This window comes from Poecilia mexicana, unplaced genomic scaffold, assembly GCF_051168715.1.
Source record: "Poecilia mexicana isolate PSO_F unplaced genomic scaffold, ASM5116871v1 scaffold_6, whole genome shotgun sequence".
In the NCBI taxonomy this organism is placed as follows: Eukaryota; Metazoa; Chordata; class Actinopteri; order Cyprinodontiformes; family Poeciliidae; genus Poecilia; species Poecilia mexicana.
Genome location: NW_028263375.1, coordinates 32,355,020 through 32,378,394, shown reverse-complemented (window position 1 = coordinate 32,378,394; position 23,375 = coordinate 32,355,020). Strand labels below are relative to the sequence as shown.

At 39.4% G+C, this 23,375-nt stretch overlaps 1 protein-coding gene across 1 annotated transcript in view; it reads left to right on the top strand.

The window, feature by feature from the left end:
• Window positions 1–23,375, top strand: part of LOC106911734 (nuclear factor of activated T-cells, cytoplasmic 3-like) — a 34,586-nt gene that overhangs the window by 2,730 nt on the left and 8,481 nt on the right. The window contains exons 2-4 of the mRNA XM_088006612.1: window positions 8,078–8,723; window positions 10,454–10,852; window positions 11,227–11,389. Coding sequence (XP_087862738.1) covers window positions 8,078–8,723; window positions 10,454–10,852; window positions 11,227–11,389 — 1,208 coding nt within the window. The remainder of the gene's footprint in view (window positions 1–8,077; window positions 8,724–10,453; window positions 10,853–11,226; window positions 11,390–23,375) is intronic.

Genomic DNA, 23,375 nt, shown 5'->3' with positions numbered 1-23,375 from the left:
CATTTATGGGGCCCCTGAAGCTCTTGGGGGCCCGACGGAGCTGTTGACTTAATATGGATTAAACAGAAGTGCAAATTTGTTGTTTTTAGACTAGTTGCAGGTTTAAATAGCATTTCACTGGAGATGTTTTCCTGTAACATATAATTACACAGTAATACTTTAATATTTTCTGTCAACTTAACATCTTTTAATACAAAAACACTGTGGACCACCGGTGGACCGCCTCGACGCCCCCACCAACGGGCTTAGCAAGATTTCTGGGGGAACCCCTGACTATGTTGACTGATTATAATACATTTCTAATTTAAATGTTAAGAAATTACAATTCATCTATAAAACACATTACATACTAAGGGAAATGCACTACCTAAGTTCTGCCTTTCAGCAGCAGGCATGAGTAGACAGATCATCAGACAAAGCCAAGATGATGGTCTAGATCAGTGTTTCTCAATCCTGGTCCTCACCGTCCTCCTCCTCTGCATGTTTTATATATGCCTCTATTCCAGAACAGCTGATTCAAATGATTGCATGACCATCAAGTACTGCAGAAGCCTGTTAATTATCCAGACATAATTCAGGTGTGTTGCAGAAGGGAAATACCTAAAACATGCAGGACAGGGGTCGGTGAGGACCAGGGTTGAGAAACACTGGTCTAGATTTAAGTTGCCTGCAATATTAGCAACAAATAAAGTTCCCTTCACTAAGTTCAAGTCTGAACTCGTATGGAAAATGGCTTGAACGTAGTAAAAAAATGTTGCTTTCTTTTGTTTTTCTTTGCAGATTTTTAAGTTTAAATTTCAGCTTATTGAACTGCTTCAAAGAAATAACTTTTTTCACTAGCTTGTTAATTAAACATATATAAGTTTATATTGCCTTAACGGACAGTGTTTAAGAAATAAAAGTGAAGTTGTAAAACTGTGATGTGAAATGCAATGTGGTACCCAGTGCAAGAATCTGGTCTAGAACTCTGGTCGATGTGGTTACATGACATAGCCAATTATGAAATGACATAATGACAAATCTAGACTCATTAGGCCAGTGTTTCTCAATTCCGGTCCTCAGGCCCCCCTGCCCTGCATATTTTAGGTGTTCCCTTTCTGCCAAACTCCTGGATTGAATATGTGGGTGATTAACAGGCTTCTGAGTACTTGATGACTGCAGAAGAGGTCATGCAATCATTAGGATAAGCTGTTCTGAAATAGAGACATAACCTTTAACCCTTGTGCGTGCGAGGACTGAGGCAAACGTAGAGGACTGTGGCAAATGATACAAGTTTTACGTGTGTGGGGTCAGTTGAACCCCATTTCTAAACACAAGGGTTAAAACATGCAGAACAAGGGGTAGGAGGACTGGAATTAAGAAGCGAATGTTCTTAACATGAAACTAAAACTGCAAGTACTTAAATTTGGGTTCTGGTGGGAACGTGCTTGAGGAATTTTTGCAGAATGACTGGATTATATTATAAAAGTGTGTTGTAAAAGTCTCCATTGTGAAAGGGGTGCTGATAATCTGCCTTGGTCACTAAAACCAATTGTCCAGGCATCCTGACAGTTTTGATTATTTGAGTCTTATACACTTGGTTGTGAATAGAATATAATGCGTCAAGTTGATCTGGTTATGGTCTATCTATGGTGTTCCTGGAGTAGAGTTGACACAAAACAAAAATTTCAAAATTGATACTAAGCCTAAGAAAAATACTCGATGCCATTTTTGATGCCACACCAACTTTGCACATAGCAAAACATATGATTAAGTTCCTTAATTAGGCCAAAACAAACAAGCAGGAGATGATTCTGCCTTTTCCAAATTTTTTTGGAAATCCAACCACAGCTTCTAGTAGGTTTGAGGTTATGGATGTTTTCCAAACACATGCTTTCTGAACAATGACAGCAAGCACCAGTATATTTTGTGACAAGATTATATAAGTAATCTGGGTCCTGGCTCTTTAGTGCTCTGTATGTTAATGTGATTTGATTTTGACCAGGTTTATAAGGTATTCTCTCTCATTTTAGCTTTTACTGATTTTTTTAAACAATTGTTTGTTATTTGGGGAGATTTTGATCTTCCTACTTGGTATAATCACATCTCTGCAGAAGGCCACCAAACAAGCGGATTACATCCATGAGTTCATCTACATCCCCATACAGGCTTCCACTAACATTACTGCCTCTACTGTGATAGCAATCCTCCAAGCATTACACAAACTCATCAGTCCAGATGTTAGTCTTTTTCACTAGTTCATTCCCCTCTCTAAGTTAGTTTTGTACTCTGGTAAAATCAATCAAGTTTATTTGTATAGCACATTTTAATAAGACAGTTCAAAGTACTTTACATCATAAAAACATAAAAATACAGTCATAGAAGACATGGTCAACAATTTAAGCATAACGCTTTGTCTGGTGGCATTATTAAACATCTGAATATTTATCAATGTTTTATTTATACTGTTTCAAACAGGTGTGTGTTAGATAAAGATAAATGCATGGATGAGTTTCTCTAGATCAGGGGTGTCAAACTCAATTTCACCAAGGGCCACTTCAGCATATTGGCCACCCTCAACAGGCCACATTGACGGTACAAATCAGAAGTGCATTCTGCTAAAACACACCCCAGACAAAAGGTTGACTTCCCTAATTCAGTTCTGTAGAGGCTTATAATGAGCTTTGATTTCAAAGAAGCCTACATTGAAGTCGATTGGCAAATGAACCATCATGAAAGAGGAAGGCTCTTGTTGTCTCACTGTACCCCAAGAGATGCATAACCTACAAAAACTGTTTCTGTCTGGTTTCGAACCAGACCTTTTGCATGTAAAGCAAACATGATAACCACTACACTACAGGAACTGAACTTGTCTGCTTTGTTTAAGTTTGAGGTTCCAAAGTTGATGATGTGAGATGCAACATGAAAATTTCAACTGAGGCTTGCACTCATCTGAATCCAGGCATCTGCCTGGATTCAGAGTACAGACCATGACGCCACAGAACCCTTGTTGACCTTTAGTAAACACCTGTGATGAATAGAAAAAACTAAATCTGTTTCTGTCTGGTTTCAAACCAGAGACCTTTTGCGTGTAAAGCAAACGTGATAACCACTACACTACAGAAACTCATGCTCTTTATAGTGTTCCTGGTAGATGATCCACATTTTGTTAGAGACTAACATCAACCATTGGCATGGAACAATGTCAAATACTTATACCACAATCAACACTTCAAAATAAAGTTTCAAAAATAAAATCAACAGTTTACAATTGAAAAGTAAAACCAATACTTCAAAATAAATAAGGGTACAGAAACAAAATCAACACTTCAAAATAAATAAGGGTTCAAAAATAAAATCAACACTTTAAAAGTGTAAAATGTATTTTTGAACCATTAAAAAAATGGTACAAAAATAAAATCAACAGTTCAAAATGTATAATGGTAACTGTTTCTGTCTGTTCGGTCCATAAACTAAGCCTGGGATCAAAAAATGTATTGAAGATGTCATTAGCAGATACAAATGGTTCTAAAGAAACTTGGCCAAATGGCTGTAAAATAAAATCAATACTTACAAATAAAAAATGGTTAGGAAGCGCATTACAAACCTTTGGTTGAAATGGAGCGTTAAATTCAAGTCTCCATTACAGACCAGAGAATGCAACGTGTTAACCCATTTGAGGAGCCGGCAGTTTATCTTGAGGAGATAAATGACATGCAAAAGTTAATTAGACTGTAACATGCGCAGTCCGCTGCTCAACCACTGCGGACACGGCTCCGCCGCTGCGAAGACTTAGAAACCGCTGGGAGTAACTCATCCAGCGGATTTAACAAATTGAGCCTTCTGGGTTCACGTTACCCAGGAGAGCGGCGTTCTGGAGGAGCTGCAGACGTAACATCTGTCCGTTTCGGAGAAGCGAAACCACGCAAAAAAAAAAAAAAAAAAAAATCCTGGTAAAAGCTCACACCGGACTGTGCAGGGTAAAACACTCACAGAGTTCAGTTGATCTGTTTGGATCAGACAGATCCAATTGACTGATGAATTAGCGCAGATTTTTCTACAGATGGGAACCAGGAGGAAGTGCGTTCAGACCCCAGCGGGTGAAGCGATGCTAATTTAAGTGAAGTTGCTTAATTTAATTTATTAAAAGTTATTGGGGCCTCAGTCAGTGGTTTTTGTCACTAAGAGAAAAATATAGATGCATTTATCTGCTTAATTTGTGGTGGGATCTGGATTCACGGTGAATATTAACTAAACTGCATAAAATGCGACTAAATAGCCGATGTTAATATGATTGTAATTTCACGGATAAAAATAGTACATGGCCGATTTTTTTTATGTTCAAGATAACGGATAACAAAAAAAAAAAGACTAGCGCGACCTGCCGCCCTGACACCAACTCACACACATCTTCATTCACAGTCTTACTTGTAATCGATTTTTCTTTTCTTGGACGTTTTGATGTTAGCTTGTCGATATCTAAGTTTTATTCGCTGGGAAAATCAATAAGCAGCTTGAGGGGACTCTGCTGCTCTCTAGTGGCGAGAAGCAATAATGTTGGCTGGTAACAATCGGAATGCATTATGGGAGATGTAGTTTGTAGTCAATTCGTGCTCAAAACCTATTTTAAGTCAATCATCGGTCTATAAAATGCTGGGGCGGGAAACATAAAATTACATGGCAGGCCACATGTGGCCCGCGGGCCTTGAGTTTGACACATGTGTTCTAAGGTCTTCAGCAATCTTTAATCAATTTTAGCAATTCATATATCAAAATGTTCTGCTTCTTCTGACCCTTTTTGCTTTTGGTCTTGCTCTGTCTTACTCCTTCAAATATTTCTGTTTTTCTGCTTCCGCTAATTTAAGCTTATTGCTGTTTCACTGTTCAACTGTTTCAACTATTTCTGGTTTTGCACTAATTTTCTCTTGTGCTAATTATGCTCTTTTTAAGCTCTGTTTCACTTTTTGACTTTTTAAAATAATTAATGTTGCACACAAACTTCTGCTTCTTCAGCTGAATTCTTCAACACCTTTTGATAAGTTTCACTACTTGGCAAATGATTTATACAATGTATGACTGTAGCTTTCTTATGCTTTTTTCCTACTTATTCTTTGTTCTCAAGTTTCATATATTTCTCCATCAATCATTCTGCAAATATGCTTCTTTGGCCCTTAATGCCCTTTGTTTTGCTAAGTTGCACTCCTTCAAATATTTCTGGATGTGTACTAATTTCTGCTTCAGCTAATTTCTGCTGTTTGCTACGTTTCACTGTTTCAACTATTTCAATTTCTTCTGCTTTTTCCTACTTCTTACGCTTTTCTCTAATTTTTCTTGCATTTCTGCTGCAGTCATTCTGCAAATATGCATTCTCATGGCTGTTTCGGTAGGAACAGCTATTTTTCTAGTAATAATAATAATAATAATAATAATAATAATAATAATAATAAAGAAATAATGAAACACTAGTAGTGAGAATGCATTGAATGCATTCTCACTGATAATAAAGAAATAATGAAATACTAGTAGTGAGAATGCATTGAATGCATTCTCTGAATATCCAGACATTCTATTGGATGTAGGTGCCTGCCATAGCAATGCATGGAGGCAGTGACAGAAGTCAGTCACTGCTCTCCCTATGCATTGCTATGGCAGGCCCCAATAAAGCAAAATTCAATAAATGAAATAAATAAACCAGCAAAGATAAGATATGTTGGAAATGCTTTGTTTGGACTGTGACGGGCAGCCACAGGATCCAGAGCAAACCTTCTCTGTTCACACCCTGGGCACTTTCACCGCAATGCAACAGTGTTAACTACTGTCTGTCTGTCAGACAAAAGTTAGTTCAAAGTTTTATAAGATGAAGAAAAAAGGAAAATGTTATTATATGAAGGAGCATTTCTTATTCTTCTCTTCTAACGATTCAAGTGAATGATTGAACAAATAAGTAGATGAGTCCATAAAGATAGGGATTGCACGTCTGTCTCTAGCCTGCCTGTTTTTCAGGTTCTCTGCAGTGAACCAGTGTGACACCCAGCATGTCTGCTGGCTGGTTTTACTTCCTGGTTTTCTAACTGCTTTGAGGCACCCACCTGGTTTAGTCAATTACCTCCCGCCGCTATTTTTCCCCTTGTTTCACATAACATCTAAAACATGGTACGTGGTTCTCAATTCTGGTCCTCAGGGACCTCTGCCCTGCAAATTTTAGATGTGACTCTGTTCCAGAACCCCTGATTCAAAATATTACAGAAGCCTTTTAATCACTTTCTTATTCAAGTCATCAGTGTGACAGAAGTGTTGCTTCACTATGGAAGATCTATTTTAAGTGCTCTTAAAACATGCAGGACAGTGGCCCCTGAGGACCGGAACTGAGGAACACTGACCCAACAGGAAGGTAGCTGCTGCACCATACCGAGCTTATTTTAGCCTGCAAAGTGAGGTCTATGCATGAGGCAGTGGAGCTGGTGAGGCAGATCACAGTTGGGGCCTTAACACCTTTTTTGCATACACACATATTTTGCATACATTATGTGGTGTGTGTGTGAGACTGTTTTAAAAATACATACCAGGATAGCATAGCATTCAGACAAAGCTGGTATATTTATTAGACAACGTCCAACTATCAAGATGTTCCCAAACTTGAAATGAATAATTGCAAGAAAAAGTAATGCATTACTTTTTTTCTACATCAAATTGAATTCTTTGGCTTTTGGGAGTGTGGATCATTTTAAGCAACTGCATCTGATTTTCTCACAGATGCTTTGAAAATGTGAAAACTCTTTAAGTATATATTTCTTCTTCAGAGGGAAGGGAAAGTCTGTTGGAACAATGAAGGTCCTGAATGATTTATTAATAAAATATAATTCTAGAAAATCAGTAGCTATTACCAAAGTATTGATTATGTGTCATGGTAAAAATCCTTGACCTTTGTTTATCAGAACCTGAGGGACATCTTTAATTACAGCATCCAATTCTTTATTATTGCAAAATTAGTGCTTAAAATATAGTTTAATTTGGGCCAAGACAATCCAGCATATTGAATATCTTAGATTTTAGGTGGGATTGGTCATGATGTTGTACCAACCAGATCAGATCACTTTTAACTCCACACAGGACAGGATGAAGTGATAATGTAACACAGAACGCTCTAAGATTGTTGGACAAAAATCCTGTTGTGTGAATTAGGCTTAATTTGGCACCAGAAGTATCCCATTTGGATTTTCAAAATAAGAGTTTGTTACTGGAAGTGTAACTGTTATATTGATGATAGCTTGACATGTTAGAGAATCCATCCATCCATCGATTTTCTGTACACCCTTGTCCCTAATGGGGTTTGGAGGGGTGCTGGTGCCCATCTCTAGCAAATATTTCAGGCGAGAGGCGGAGTCACCCTGGACAGGTCGCTAGTCTGTCGCAGTGCAACACAGAGACAGACAGGACAAACAACCATGCACGCACACACTCACGCCTAGGGGGAATTTAGAGAGACCAATTAATCTGACAGTCATGATTTTAAGACTGGGAGGAAGCCGGAGTACCTGGAGAGAACCCACACATGCACAGGGAGAACATGCAAACTCCATGCAGAAAGACCCTGGGCTGGGAATTGAACCCAGAATCTTCTTGCAGTTCTACCAACTGCGCCACTGTGCAGCCCATGTAAGAGAATACAACTGTGATATGATTGTCAACCTTATTTAACCTTCAAGATAAAAAAAAGGTTGAAGGTTAAGTTTATTCATACAGCTAACTGGTGCAGAGTCACATAATTGTCAGTCTGCCTAAATAAGAATCAACTTTAAAAGCAAATTTTTCTGGAACAAACAAATAATTTAACTTTGGTTTCCATTGCTTGCATCGCTGTTCTAGGACGTTTGATATTTATAAATAAACCCTGGTTAATATGGCGTATGGATGTACATCCCACAGTGTGAGTGAATGTTAGTTTTTGAAGGGGTTATACTTAATTAATGGACATTAACACATTAAACTCCCAACCAAAGAATAAACATATGAAGAAATTGAGGTAGAAATAGTTACTGCAACACTTGATTTAATTTTGAGATTCATTATTTTTGAACATCTTTGTTCTATTTCACAGCTTTAGCTCTGGATGTGAAGACACCTCCCTCCACTCAGGCTCTCACTGAGCAGCTCTGTAGTCCGGAGCTGCAGAGCCACCTTCCATGTTTACCTGGCACAGTTGACTACGATCATGCTGATGGCCTTTCTCACAGACCCTATTGTGGCCTCCAGCAGAACTTCAGGGCATTTGATTGCCCAAGCATTGAAATCACGTCCATTGCTCATAATCATATCGAGCCTGGCAATGACCTGGAGGTTTTGCCACTAGGTGGTGCAGAAGGAGGTTATCCTGAGCCACTGTGGACCAGAGACCAGCTCTACTTGCCTCTGGATGCCTGCTATCGTGAAACTGCACTCAGCCCCAGTCCCTGCAGCAGCCTCTCCTCTAGAAGCTGGATGTCTGACCTGTCATCCTGTGAATCGTTCTCCCACGGTTATGATGATGTGGAGGGAGAGTTACAAGACCCTGCACTCCTAGCTCTGGGGTCACCAGGTTGCAGGGGAGGGGCATTTGGGGTGGAGCTTTGGCAACAGAAATACCAGCATCCGTCAGCTTTCAATCCAGTGTTGTCACCCTATCAGTCACCCCGACAGTCACCTTGTCACTCCCCTCGCACTAGTGTCACAGAGGAGAACTGGCTGAGCTGCCGGCCTACCTCCAGGTCAGTCAGCTTCACCTCCATATGGAGATCCACTTGTTTGTTGTTTTCATCATCTTTTTCAGGCAGTGTGCATCATTACCCTCTCTGTTCTTCTTGGTTAAGAAGAACAGATTGCATTGTGATTTTTTTTTTTTTCAAACAATTGTGTTACACAGTTTTATTTTTATTCATTACAAGTAGTGTCCTTCATAAAAAGTATTTAACAAAATACAATTTTTTTAATATAAAGAATGATTTGATTCAAGTTAAAAAAAAAAAGCTTTCCACAAAAAAAAATCTGACCCTATCTGAAATATAATTGCCTCTGTAGTAAAAGGTTGTCTTAAATTTGATCAAAGTGGCTTTTACAAGATATCTTAAAAAGTCTTAAATCTGACTTTCTTAAACTAGCAGAAACCCTGTACATTACACTGCAACATCTGATATGTATAAATATAAACACTAGTTAATGTGGCGTATGGATTTACATCCCACAGTGGGAGTGAATCCGTTAATGCAGGGGTGCCCAAAGTCGGTCCTCGAGGGCCGGCATCCTACATGTTTTACTTCTCTCCCTGGTGGTAGTAGCAACCTTCTCAGCAAGTCAATGTTCTTCTTAGGCTTCTGACGAGCAATCATTTATCCAGGTGCGTTAAACCAGGGAGAGAACTAAAACACGCAGGATGTGTGTCCAAAGTCGGTCCTCGAGGACCGACTTTGGACACACAAAGTCGGTCCAAAGTCGTTAATGTATTATTCTGGTATTGAAAGTTATTCTGGCTATATAAGGGGTGTCAAACTCCACTATCCTACAGTTTTTATATGTGCCACAGGTACAAAATACTGGAATGGAATGGCTTAATTACCTCCTTCTTGTGTATTGTCCTGCTAATGGCCTAATTCTTCTATTCAGGTGTGGTGCAGCAGAGGCACATCTAAAAGCTGCAGGGCAGTGGCCCTTGTGGACTGGAGTTTGACACCTGCGTAAACTCCCAAGTCAAGAATAAACATATCAAGCAACTGAGGCAGCCAAAGTTACTACAGTTAATTTTGAGATTTGAAAAATAATTGCCTCCTAAGTAAAAGGTTGTGCCTCATCTGTCAATATTAACTAACAGATACAAATTATGTAAAGTCATGAACAGTGGTGCCCAAAGTGGGTCCTGGAGGGCCGGCATCCTGCATGTTTTAGTTCTCTCCCTGGTTTAACACACCTGGATAAAATGATGGCTCATTAGAAGGCCAAAGAAGAACACTGACATGCTGAGGAGGTTTTTACTACCACCAGGGAGAGAAGTAGAACATGCAGATGCCAGTTGTTGAGAGTTGCTGGACTTTGGACACCGCTGGTCTTAAAATCTGATCAAAGTGACTTTTAAAAGATGAGTTAAAATGTCAGTAATAAGTGACAGTGAGTCTTATATCATTCTGGATTCATTTTGAATTTTATCTTTGTTGAAGAGTGTGATTTGAGATCTTTTCAGGTCACGTATGCCAAGTCAGATTGGATAGTTGTTAATGTTGTTGATGGACTAACTGCTTCCATTGTGAACTGCTGACTTTTCCTTAATGTTCATTAAGACCCATGCTTGAAACATGAATCACACTAATGATCCACGCAGTTATTTTGAACCAGCATTACTATTTATGCCTTTATGAAAATGTATTCAACTATTTAAAAAAAATACCTCTCTCACAAACAGAAATCATTTGAGAGCTCTAAAATTTGGTAAATAAATTTCCTTTCATAGGGCATCATCCAGACCAACATCCCCTTGTGGAAAGAGACGCCACTCCGGTGCTGAGCCCCATACTCGCTCACCCTCTCCCCATCACTCACCAAGCCCCACTCCAGGCACCTCTCCAAGGGGCAGTGTGACTGATGACACATGGGTGGGAAGCCCTGCCACTGCCCTTGGCTCACTCCTCATTTCTGGATGCCAGGAGCTTGACATTCCTTCCAAAACCAGGAGGACAACCAGTAGCCACCTTGGCCTCTTGATCGGTCAGGGAGAGCCTGGTCTGGACACGTACCAGGACTCTCCTGGCGAAGAGGCCCAAGAAAAACCCAACCTTGCTGAGCTTTATCTTCAAGTGCCTTCCCACTACAGCTGGAATAAACCTAAACCTGGAAATGCCCCGTTGTTCAGGTTAGAACGAATGATTTACAAATCTGATTTCTCCTTCCTCCTTTTTTCCCCAGAGAGGTTAAGAGCAGACCAATTTACTCTTAGAATTATTGTGTTTTTTTTAATAGTGAATAAAATGCATCATTTGGGGAAAATACGACTCAATTGAACTGGGCCAGTTATTAGCTTATTGTTAAGAGTGCTACTTAAAGAACAAATTACTCATTATTAGTATCTCGTTGGTGTGAAAGTCCATTTCTCAGTGAGGCAGAGGATTCTGGAGAAACTTTGACCAGTGGTTTATTAGGCTGTAAGCAGTCCCATTGTTTTGGCTTTTTTTATGAGAAAGTTTGATGTTTCAAATAATCAGATTCTTCTATGTGTCTTTTCTCCAGGGGCTTATTGCCCCCTCCACTGGACTGGCCTCTGCCCAACCAGTATGATCTGATTGAGTTGAAGTTGGAGGTCCAGCCGAGGTCCTACCACAGAGCACATTATGAGACGGAGGGCAGCAGAGGATCCATCAAAGCAACTGCTGGAGGACATCCTGTTGTCAAAGTATGTCTTTTCTCATCACTTTTTTGTTCATTAGGATTTGACAGCCTAATTCGGGTGTGACCAAGTCCAATCCTCGAGAACTACTGCCCTGCAGCCTTTACATCCATCCCTACTCCAACGCACCAAGTCAAAAAGCTGACTTGCATCACCAGCAGAAACTCGGTTCTGCAGAGTCCTGCTATTCAGCCATTCATTTGATCCGGGTATGTTGGAGAAAGAATGCATGTAAAAGTTCAATCTGAGCATCAAAATGGGGATTGAGTAATAGACATAATTTATTCCAACTGGCTGATCTTATTTGTCCACAAATCAGACCTGCCTCTTTTTCAGAAAAGTTATTTTTGAAGTTGCATTAAAATTTTTTTTTTTTTTCCTGAATATTTTTATTGAGATTTTTCACTTTGGAAATACAATCATGTAACTATCTGAACACGTTTTCTTTGTGGTTGGTTATTACATGACGGTACTTATTCACTTTCTCAACTCAGAGAAATGAAAACAAACAAAGAAAAAAAAAGACAGACATGGGACAGAAAAAAGACAAAACAAGAAACAGCTTCTCAAAAACAGGGGTATTCAAGCAGATTACAAACTGGTTACATGTAAATGTACACATCTATACAGCATGGCACACTGCAGGTTCCGGCAAATCAAACTCAAACAGTCCCTCTGATAAGTCTAAGTTCTTAATAAAATTAATGAAAGGACCCCAAATCCTCTCATAAAAATAATGTTTGGATTTTCTAATATATGTTATTCTTTCTAGCAGCAAATTAGATGCCATCTGCTTTAACCACTGCGTGGCACGAAGTCTGACACTTTTCCAAGTCAAAGCAATACATTTTTTGCAGCTAATGAGCTTATATCTTTAAAGGTACATTCTACTTTGCTAAAGTTATGCTTCTCGGGGTATAAAGCCAACAGGAACAATTTAGGGTCCAGTGAAATTTGCTTTAGGAGAATTTTTTCAATTGTATCTTTCACCTCTGTCCAAAATGCATTGATTTGTCTGCATTCCCACATGCAGTGTATTAGAGTCCCTTTAGAATTACACTACGCAAAAATCTGGGATGTTGTTAAGCCTGTCGCGATAAACGATAAATCAATTAATCGTGCAATAAATTAAACCTATCGACCTAATTTTAATTATCGGTTTTATCATCTCTTCCTGCCTTTTATTCTTTCTGTTGCCGACACTGAATGAAAAAAGGCTCAACTCCGGTGCTCTCCACTGACCCTCCCTTCCTCATTTCCTTTGTGTAATGTCCAGCGCACACTACACGAGTTGTCGGCCCATTTTCAAAACCTGAGAGACCACACATTAGCCGACAGAAATCCTAGGTATAACGGTTCAATCGGGTTTGTCATGCTGTGTGGTGTCCAGCCACATGGGCACAAAATAATGGCTACAAGTCCAGTTAACTAATTTTAAAATCAGGCATTAATCAATGCTGTACTATAATCCACCTGTGACACATGTGGCTGAAAATCATTATAATCTATTCGTCACGTTAAAGAAGAACAGCTGAAAAGTTACCGGGTTTATCAACTGCAGTAGCAATTTGGTTCCAACTCCTCTTCTTGTCATTTCTATATTCTTTGCACGAAATGTTAAATAAATATCAATGTTGTTTCCACATATCTCCGATGTCTGCTGGACTTCGGGTTGCCGTGTCAGCTGTTTGGTAATTTCCCCTCAGAAAGCATGGAGGAGAATCCGCGCTTTCTGATTGGCTACCTGTCACATTCAGCGTTAACGCTCCCAGTCAGGGAAAACCCCTGATTTAGATCAGAGCGGCCACAATGACCTACAGCAGTGCTTCTCAATTCCAGTCCTCAGGCCCCCCTGCTCTGCATGTTTTATGTGTCTCTATTCCAGAACAGCTGATTTAGACGATCGCATGCCCATCAAGTACTGCAGAAGCCTGTTAATCACCCACAGATTCAAGCCAGGTGTGTAGCAGAAGGGAAACACCTAAAACATGCAGGGCAGGGGGGCCTGAGGACTGGAATTGAGAAACACTGACCTACAGTAACACACCACACATAATACAGGATGATCGGTTACGAAATCACCAGCAACAATCTTAGATCGGCCAATGTTTTAAGATTGTCGTAAGGGGAAAATAGGGGCAAAAAATCGTGTAGTGTGAACTATTGCATTTGGTGGTCGGATGTGCCCGTCTTTATTTAAATCTAGAGAAGACTGAAGGGCAATATTGTATACAGACTTCATAATCTGCACTCTTTTGGTTGAATGCAGTATTTATTTCCACTTTAGCTTTATGTTGTTTAGTTTTTATTCAAGTATGTTTTTTGTTAATGGAGACTGAGAATCCACTTTATTTTTGTTTTTGGTTGTTTTGCTTATTTAGTTTATTAGTTCCAGTGTTATGTATTCTTTTGAAAATAAAGTGTATCTATCTATGGCAGGAAATTGCATGCTTTATTAGTCATTTCCATTAAATCAGTATCAAAAGGTCTTGAAACAATATTATCGTTTATCACAATATTTTTTTAGACAATCGCTCAGCAAAATTTATCGTGACAGGTCTAGTTGTATTTAAATGCACAGGCGTAACAAACACGCATTAGCCATTAAAACTGTAGATTTCTAAGACGGCTGTTTATGGACATTGTGTGAGTTTTAATGCAAGCTCTTTCCCAATCCTGTTCACTGATATTTGATAAGTCCAAATTCCAGTTTATAAGCTTATTTTTTTGAGTTCTCCAATGAGTTAGAGATCAGCACATTGTAAAAGTCTGAAATTATGCCCTTTCTTGATCTATTCCGAGTCATTAATTTTTCAAGCAATGTAAAGGGAGGCTTGTTAAGATTACTGCAATTTGCTTTAACAAAGCTTCTCAACTGAAGGAATTTAAAATAATGCTTTTGATTTGTAGCTCTCCAAATGACAAAAATACATCAGAATTTGATGGGTAAAGCTCGCCAATGCTTTTTAAGCCTTGCGATGCCCAAAGTTTAAATGTTCCATCTGCCCTACCTGGAGCAAACAGCTGATTCCCCAGATTGGACTAAATTGGGATATGCTGTTTGGCTCCGCAAGGTATTTTCTAACATCCTGCCAGATTTTAATCATGCTTTTCAGAATGGGATTTGTAGTATATTTCTGTAACTTCTTTAAAGTGTCAGAATATATGAATAATGGAAGAGCCAAACTTAACTTATGGGACTCCATTTCTACCCAGTGAGGATTATCTTTATCTGCAAAATAGAACATGATAGTTCTTAGTTGTGTGGCCCAATAGTAAAGTTTGAAGTTAGGGCATTTTAACCCCCCTCTATCAAATGGTAAATAAAGCAAAAGAGGCGTAGCCTAGACCTTCCATTGTTCCCCATAAAGCCTAAAATAGTTTTTTTTCAGCCAAGTGTATAATTCAGGAGGCGGCGGCAGGGGAATGCTTTGAAAGAGGTTAATAGCTTTGGCAGTATACTCATTTTCAGGATATTAACTCTTCCCAATATTGATATAAGCAGGGACGTACAGTTGTCAATTGAGGCAGCTACTGTTTTCATTAGGTGTTCGTAATTGGATTTGACCACCTCCTGTAGTGCTGGGAAAATCTGAACACCTAAATATTCAAAATGTTCCACTACCTTAAATTGCTTAGCTTCTCTGATGGGATTAGTCCTTTCATCTACATTTAGTACCAGAATAGAAGATTTTGTATTATTTACTTTGTAACCTGAGATTCTCCCAAATTCCATGGATCACTTCCATCACAACCGGAATTGACTTTTTCAGAGCTGTTAGAAATAAAATAACATCGTCGGCGAATAGAGAGATTTTGTGCTCTGTGGGACCCATTGTTATCCCGGAGATTTGTGGATGTAGGCGAATAGTTGATGCCAATGGCTCAATTGCCTGGGTGAATAGTAAAGCAGAGAGGGCATCCCTGACAAAATTAAGTTTTACCGATCAAAATTGCTTCTCAAATTGATCTGAAACATTCACATAAAACACATAGATATTAAATACTTGGAGCTGAAATAAATTTAATCAGTAAATATCCGTCCAGAAGAATCGGATCGTTCCTGAATGTCCTATCACTTCGGTCACAGCGTTGTCCCATTAATGCGACATGTCAGTCAACACCTCCACACAATAATTCAGCGCATGAGTGACAACTTTTTTTTCCATCGCAGATGCAACATGTGTCTGTACAGCTAGCTTTGCTAGCATCACGTCCATAGATCTTACCTTTCTTTAAGCTTTCATTCCAAGTGACGCTAAAAGTTGGACGAAGTCCCCACCGTCTGTGAAAGCGAAGCGCTGCTGATTTTACATGTCGCCATATCTTATGATTTATGCAGCGCCATTATTACTGACGATCAGAGAAAACCACTGCGCATGTCTGGAGCTCCGCATGCAAGTAATGGTGGAGGCGATGGGTGACAACAGACACTAAGTCACGTTATGCTTGGATTTTACGGCGCCACCTTAAGTTCCTGAACTTCACATTTTAACGGAAAAAAACGAAATGCAACTTGGATGTAACGAGTAATGCGACAGTTTTGTAGAAATGTAGTTAAGTAGAAAGTACAGATACTTACTGTAAAATGTAGTGGCGTAAAAGTAGAAAGTACCCATTATTAAATCTACTTAAGTAAAGTACAGATACACGAAAAATGTACTTAAGTACAGTAACGAAGTACTTGTACTTCTTTACTTCCCACCACTGCTCCTCTTGCTCCAGAAGAAAATGCTGAAGTGAATACATTACCCCGCCGCCACCTCCTGACCAGCCCCTCATCCTCTTCCATAAGATGAGTCTCCTGTAGAAATACTATTCTGGAATCCAAATCATGCAGACCTTTTTTAAGCGTTGTAGGCCCCTGCAGTTCCATGTAATCATTTTAAGATTTAAAGCTTTCAACATGTAAGAAACATATCTACGGTGGCCGACAGGTGCAAATGCGCAGCAAAAGAGAAAACATGCAAACAAAAGAAAAGACACGCGCACAAATTAAATGCGGCAAACAAAAAGGAAAACACCCCCGAATGAAATGCAGCAAACAAAAAAGAAGACACCCCCGAATGAAATGCAGCAAACAAAAAGTGTTGAAAACGGAAGTGCTCCAGACCACTAGGGGGAGTCTAACAAAAAATAGCTGTGTCCGAATTCAGGCTCTGCATCCTTTAAAGCGGGTGTTCAGAAAAGCATCAATGGCGACAAAATAATTTTTGCTGTATTACACTTAAAATTACACAAAATTATTTTTTACAATGTTTTTAGGCGAGAATGTAGATGTATAGATCTGAAATATCTGCTCGGTTCATTAATAAATCACCTACTTCCAATATTGCTCCGACGTTTTCGGAGATGTCTTCTCCCGCTGCATTAACAGCCAGCTTCACTCGCAAGCTGTCAGCTGGCCGGGCGCTCCATGTGGATATTAAGTTAGGTAGTAGTAAAATCTTTTGGTTAAGTAAAGTATTTAATTTATTCCTGAGCAAATGGGTTTGACTGATTAAAGTTAAGCCTTCAAACATAGTTTATTTAACTGTAATGTCTTACTATCTGAGATCTGGAGAGTATTTGAAAATGAATAATATCCCTTGTATACATTAAACATTTTAGAATCAGACAGATTTTCTTTTTACTATGGAACAACCTTTATTACAAAAGGTGAAGAATAATACAGAAATAAAGAGTAAAAAACAACTGAGTCCGTTTTTTTTCCTTCGCTGCTCTGTGCTTCACGTTGTCACGGTTGCTAAGCAACATAACGCCGAGATGGAGGCTAGGCAGCTAGCCGGAGGCTACAGCTTCTCTCTTCTGGTCGTCCATATTCGTGGCCTTCGAAGGACCCGTCTTCTGTAGATCGGGCCGTTTCTCACATAGACATAATAAAAGGACAGACGCCTAATGGACCGCTCTCGTCTTATCAATACATACTTGTATAAGTATACAAACATAAATAATCATTAATACTGAATAATATACATTAGGCTATGCATGATTATGCACACACACATATATGTATATACAGGTGCTGGTCATAAAATTAGAATATTGTGATAAAGTTCATTATTTTCCATAATGTCATGATAAAAATTAAATTGTCATATATTTTAGATTCATTGCACACCAACTGAAATATTTCAGGTCTTTTATTGTTTTAATTTTGATGATTTTGGCAAACAGCTCATGAAAACCCAAAATCCCTGTCTCAAAAAATTAGAATATTATGAAAAGGTTCTCTGAACGAGCAATAAAAATAATCATCTGAATCAACAAAGTAACTCTAAACACCTGAAAAAGATTCCTGAGGCCTTTAAAAACTCCCAGCCTGGTTCATTACTCAAAACCGCAGTCATGGGTCAGATTGCTGACCTGACTGCTGTCCAGAAGGCCATCACTGACGTCCTCAAGCAAGAGGGTGAGAAACAGAAAGAAATTTCTGAACGAATCGGCTGTTTGCAGAGTGTTATATCAAGGCACCTCAGTGGGAAGTCAGTAGGAAGGAAAAAGTGTGGCAGAAAACGCTGCACAACGAGAAGAGGTGACCGGACCCTGAGGAAGATTGTGGAGAAGGGCCGATTCCAGACCTTGGGGGAAGCAGTGGACTGAGTCTGGAGTAGAAACATCCAGAGCCACTGTGCACAGGCGTGTGCAGGAAATGGGCTACAGGTGCCGCATTCCCCAGGTCAAAGGTCAAGCCACTTTTGAACCAGAAACACCTGCCATTAGTGCCACTGTTTTCGGAACTAGCTGTCAGTGTTGCCACTGTGTTCGGCTGACCTCGGCACCTCGTACTGGCACTTCCGGTGGCAGGTGTGACACCTGCCACAAGTGCCACTGCTTTCGGGTCTAGCTGCCAGAGTTGCCACTGCGTTCGGCTGACTTCAGCTGACCTCGGCACCTACTGGCACTTCCTCTGACACCTGCCATTAGTGCCACTGTTTTCGGGTCTAGCTGTCAGTGTTGCCACTGACTTCGGCCGACTTCGGCAACTTCCAAGGGTTGCCACGACCTCATACTGGCACCTCCCACGCCTCACGGACCGCTCTCGCCTATTTTTGCTGACGAGATTTAGGGCGGCCATCTTATAGGGTTCAACCGCTCCACTCAGCGTATGTTTAACAGGCACAATGACGTATTTGAACATTTAATCTTTCATAACACGCTGTTTTGTTACTGGAAACCTTATACATGCAGCCATATTTATAAACAGTTGTATTTTTAAAGTATTTTTAATTGTATTATACATACTTCAGCATATTTAAATATGCATAGTGGGAAAAACAATAGAATAGGAATAGAATATTCCAGTGTTGTGGTACTCGAAGTTGGTCTTGGTCTTAAGACCGGTCTTAATACCATTTTTTGATGGTCTCGGTCTCGTCTCGGACTCGACCGCATTTGGTCTCGGTCTTGTCTCGGTCTCGGGCGCTGAGGACTCGGCATTTTATTTCAAGACCAGTCAAGACCGCAACTGTGAAAATATCACTAAACGTACAGCATACTGTCCACTTTGTTAACATCTTTGTTTTCAGTGGATGCAAAACGCACCGATTAAAATCCAAGCAACCACGTGTTTCTGTTACTCCCCCCTCCCCTCCCCACCTTTTACTCTCCCTCCCCCACTTATTAGATAGGACTGGAGTGTCACTCACTGAGAGCCGTTGTTCTATCAGATAGCCATACGCTGTCAAGATAGCATACATGCATTAAGCATTAAGAAATCCGACCATCAGAGGAGTTGTCAGTTCACCATACGCAGCAAGTTATGATGAACATAAGTCATTAAATTGTTTTCAATGATAACTATATAGACATACATGTGTTGTCATGGTTTTAAAGTGTATTTAAAGCAAGTCTGGCTGCAGCTGGAGTCAGCTACAACACACGCCCGTGTAAAACTCACTTAACCGCTAAGTCAGGATGCCATACAACTGTTAATAACAAAGTGTATGACGACCTACGTCATGATTCTATGTTGTTGATTAAATGAAATCTTATGGTAATGACGTGTCTGACAGATATAGCCGGTGTTCTATCACATAGCCATACGCTGTCAGAATAGCATACATGCAGTGAGTACCATGCCAGCGCATGCGCATTAAGTCCGACCGTCAGTGTAGTTGTCAGTATACGCAACAAGTTATGACGAAAATAAGTAATTAAATTGTTTCTAATATGACATAATGTGATAACTAGATGGATATACATGCGTTGTCGTGGTTTCAAAGTGTGTTTAAAGCAGGTCTGGCTGCAGCTGGATGCCATACAACTGTTAATAACCAAGTGTATGATGATCTACGTCATGATACTATGTTGCTGATTAAATAAAATCATATGGTAATGACAGCGTATGCATGTCTGAGCTAAGCGTACGACTATCTGACAACGTATGCTGATCTGACAAAACACCGTGAGTTTGTGTTAAGCATATGACGATCTGACCTGACAGAACACCCGTTCTTTGTTCTAGTAATGCTCTGTGTACACTGCATCATTATTTAATTATGTACGTTAATATTTAAATTAACAAATAACTAAAACACAAGAACGAAAGAGCACGCAGAGCATGCACATTGCTCTTTGTTTTTGTTCAAAGTGGCAACTGTGATGTCTGCCATGGTGTCAGACTACCTGGCTTCATGTACTGGGATAGAGAGTGAAAACAGTCACGATGAGCGCCTTCTGTTTGGTTACTTCTTGCTTGTTGCTCCTTGGTCAGTGTTCATGGTTGAGCGTTATTTACCGTCAGGGCATTGCCTCAATTGCTATATTTAATGGTGCAACAGTGGTGGTTTCTTATATGAGCAATATGGGCAAATGCCCAGGGCGTTATGTTTTTAGGGATGGCACAAGACCATCACACATTGTAACACAGAGATGGAATATTTAATATTGGTAAAATGTATTAAGTATTTAATATCTAGGTGTTTTATGGTAATATGGATATTTCAGATTATTTTGAGAAGCAATTTCGATCATATTTTACATTTTATTGTGTCATGTAGCGCGGGCCGCTGGTCTTGGTCTTGACTCGGTCTCGACTCCCCTCGGTCTTGGTCTTGACTTGGTCTCGGACCCCAAAAGTCTTGGTCTTGTCTCGGTCTCGATACACTCTGGTCTTGGTCTTGTCTTGGTCTCGGGTTAGGTGGTCTTGAACACAACACTGGAATATTCTTTGGTGACAGCTTCTGTGTCAGATTTAATATGAATGAATTTATAATTAATGAAAATAATGGTGGATCTGGCACAAAGTATTGCATTTCCTCTTAAGTATTCTGTTCCCTTAAAAAAGCAAATACGCCCTGGTCTAATTTTTATACAGTCTCAAATTTCAGTTTCCAATAAACAGCCTCAGTGAAAACATGTTGACAGTTGCCATAAGCTGTCACTTGTGCCACGGGCTTCTGGGTAAGGTGCCACTTGTTCCACCTTACCACTTGGTAAGGTGGCACAAGTAAGGTGGCCATGGGTGCCACAGGCTGCTAACCTCATTCTCTATCTGTTTCAGACAGAATGTAGCATATGAATAACTTTAGTTCAAACAAATAGAAATAAAATATATCTTAATTACAACATAATTCTCATACATATTTAAATATACAGCCGGTGTTCAGACTTAAATGGAGAAAGACAACTCCTGCACTGTCAGATGGGACCTCTTCTGCAACAGCTGATAATAGCTACCACTAGGTACCTACCACCACAACTGACACTCGGTTGCCATGGTATGTCAGTGCTGACAAGCTCCTGTCAATTCCGGATTCTAATTATTTTCATACAGTGACCTTAATATAATGCTATTGATTATTAAACCGGGTAAGTTCACTAATATTGACTTATTAGTTAATATTTGTGACAGTGGCAACATGAGATATTGACAATTCCAGAGTGACATTATGTTCAGCATGGTTCCATGACAGTTCACAGGATGTCATAAGTTATAGTGATATATAGATATATAGACCAGGCAGCCACTATAACTTTCATTGTTTTTTGTTAAGATAATGCAATTAAAAAAAAAAAAGAAACGTGTTATCCAAAAATGCCTGTTGACCAGTTTTAAATAGTTATTACTTGTTTTTATTTATTAAAATTAATCCCCGCTATTTTTCATTATTTGTCAAGTTTATTAGAGATTTGTGTGGCATAAATGAAGGTTGCTTCTCTGTGTTTGTTTCTGGTTCTGTTCATTGTCTTCAAAGTTTTCTTATTCAAAGATGAGAAAATGACTAAAATCTGAGCTACAAAATGCATTTTCAAGGTAGCAGGAGGACTTTCACTTTCAAAGTATTTACACCTCAAAAAATTTGACAATGTGTGAATCCTAAGCAGAATTAAGAACAAGATTGTTGCATATTTTTGGAAATAAAAATTACTTTGGGCTATACTTAAGATGAAAATGCTTTTTTCAAAGAAAATTGTGCTGCTTACATATTTTATTTGGCAGATATGTTTCAACATTTTTTCAAGTTTGTCACAAAGTATATGCATAGTAATTGATTTGTCAATATTTATTAGCCATTGTATGTAAATACTTTAAACAGCAATTTGAAGTCTGCTGTAAAATTCATGTTTAGTCAACGTGTGAATTTACTACATCAGGATCAAATAACTTATTATTCCTCCATGAGAAATTATGATCATTAAGCTTAAATTTATTTTTCAAACTTTATTAATTTCTACAATATATGTTAATTAGCATAGCTTACAGAGTCTGATTATTATTACTATTATCCAGTTGCAACATTTGGCTTCCTGTTGCACCATGTCAGCCACTGTTCTGCGATATAAACATGGGCAAGGGTTGAATGTCATTTTGATTAAGTAAAAAGTCCTATTAACTATCAGTGATGTGTGATTAACCAGATGTGTCCTTGAACATAGTGACAGGTTCCACTGCAATAGTGACACTTTATAGTATATTCAATTGGCCATCTTGCTTGAATTAAACTCAGTCAAAAATATTCAGTGTTAAATTGATAACCAATTACCATTGAATTTTTTTTTATAAACACGCATTATAAGTAACACGTTTTCAAATAACTGTCATTGCCATCCCCCAAAACATCGGCACCAGTTGTGACAGCTCTGAAACATCCTGGACACCTAATGGCAGCTCTAGTGGAAGCCAGACTCGGCTGTTACAAAGATGCCGAAACCAATGGCATCCCTGATACCTGCTGTGTATTTGATTAATACAAAGACGAAAGGAGTCGGCTGGATTATTCAGATGAACTTTAGTGAATAAATAGGATGAACGAATCATACATGATATACAAAACGTGTAGGAATTCAGCGAACATAAGTATTTCTGCGGAAAAAAACTCTTATTAAATTCTGTCTTCGTCTGTCTTTAAGTTCTTCTTCTACTAGTAATAAAGCATCATGGGATATGTAGTCCATTTGCCTAAGTCAGTGGCAACACTGACAACTAGACCCGAAAACAGTGGCACTAATGGCAGGTGTCGGCGGAAGTGCCAGTACGAGGTGCCGAAGTCAGCCGAACGCAGTGGCAACTCTGGCAGCTAGTCCCGAAAGCAGTGGCACTTGTGGCAGGTGTCACACCTGCCACCGGAAGTGCCATTAGTAGGTGCGGTGTCACGATTTGCGCTTGGCCCTGCTGTTTTTCTCTTTGCGTACACTGTCGATGGAGTCCAGAACTTCGTCAAATCTAGAGAAGTCCTTTTGGATTGAATTAACCACAGACAGTATTTCATCCGCCGTGCTGCTTTGAGACTTCGGGTTCTCTTCTCTGTCTGCGGCGGCCATTGGAGCTGAGCATGAGCTAGCATTAGCTTTCAGCATTTCACCTCTCAGATGATAATCCATCAGTTTATGTTTTGCTTTTTCACTTACTTCTTGGAAGCTTTTGCTGCTTTAGGCATTATTCCGATCACCCGCGCTCACTGGCCGTTTAGTTCGTTTTGAAAGGAAGGTATTTTAAGTAAACTCTTTGACAAGACCAGCAGAGCGGTGAAAGCACGTCCTTCCACCT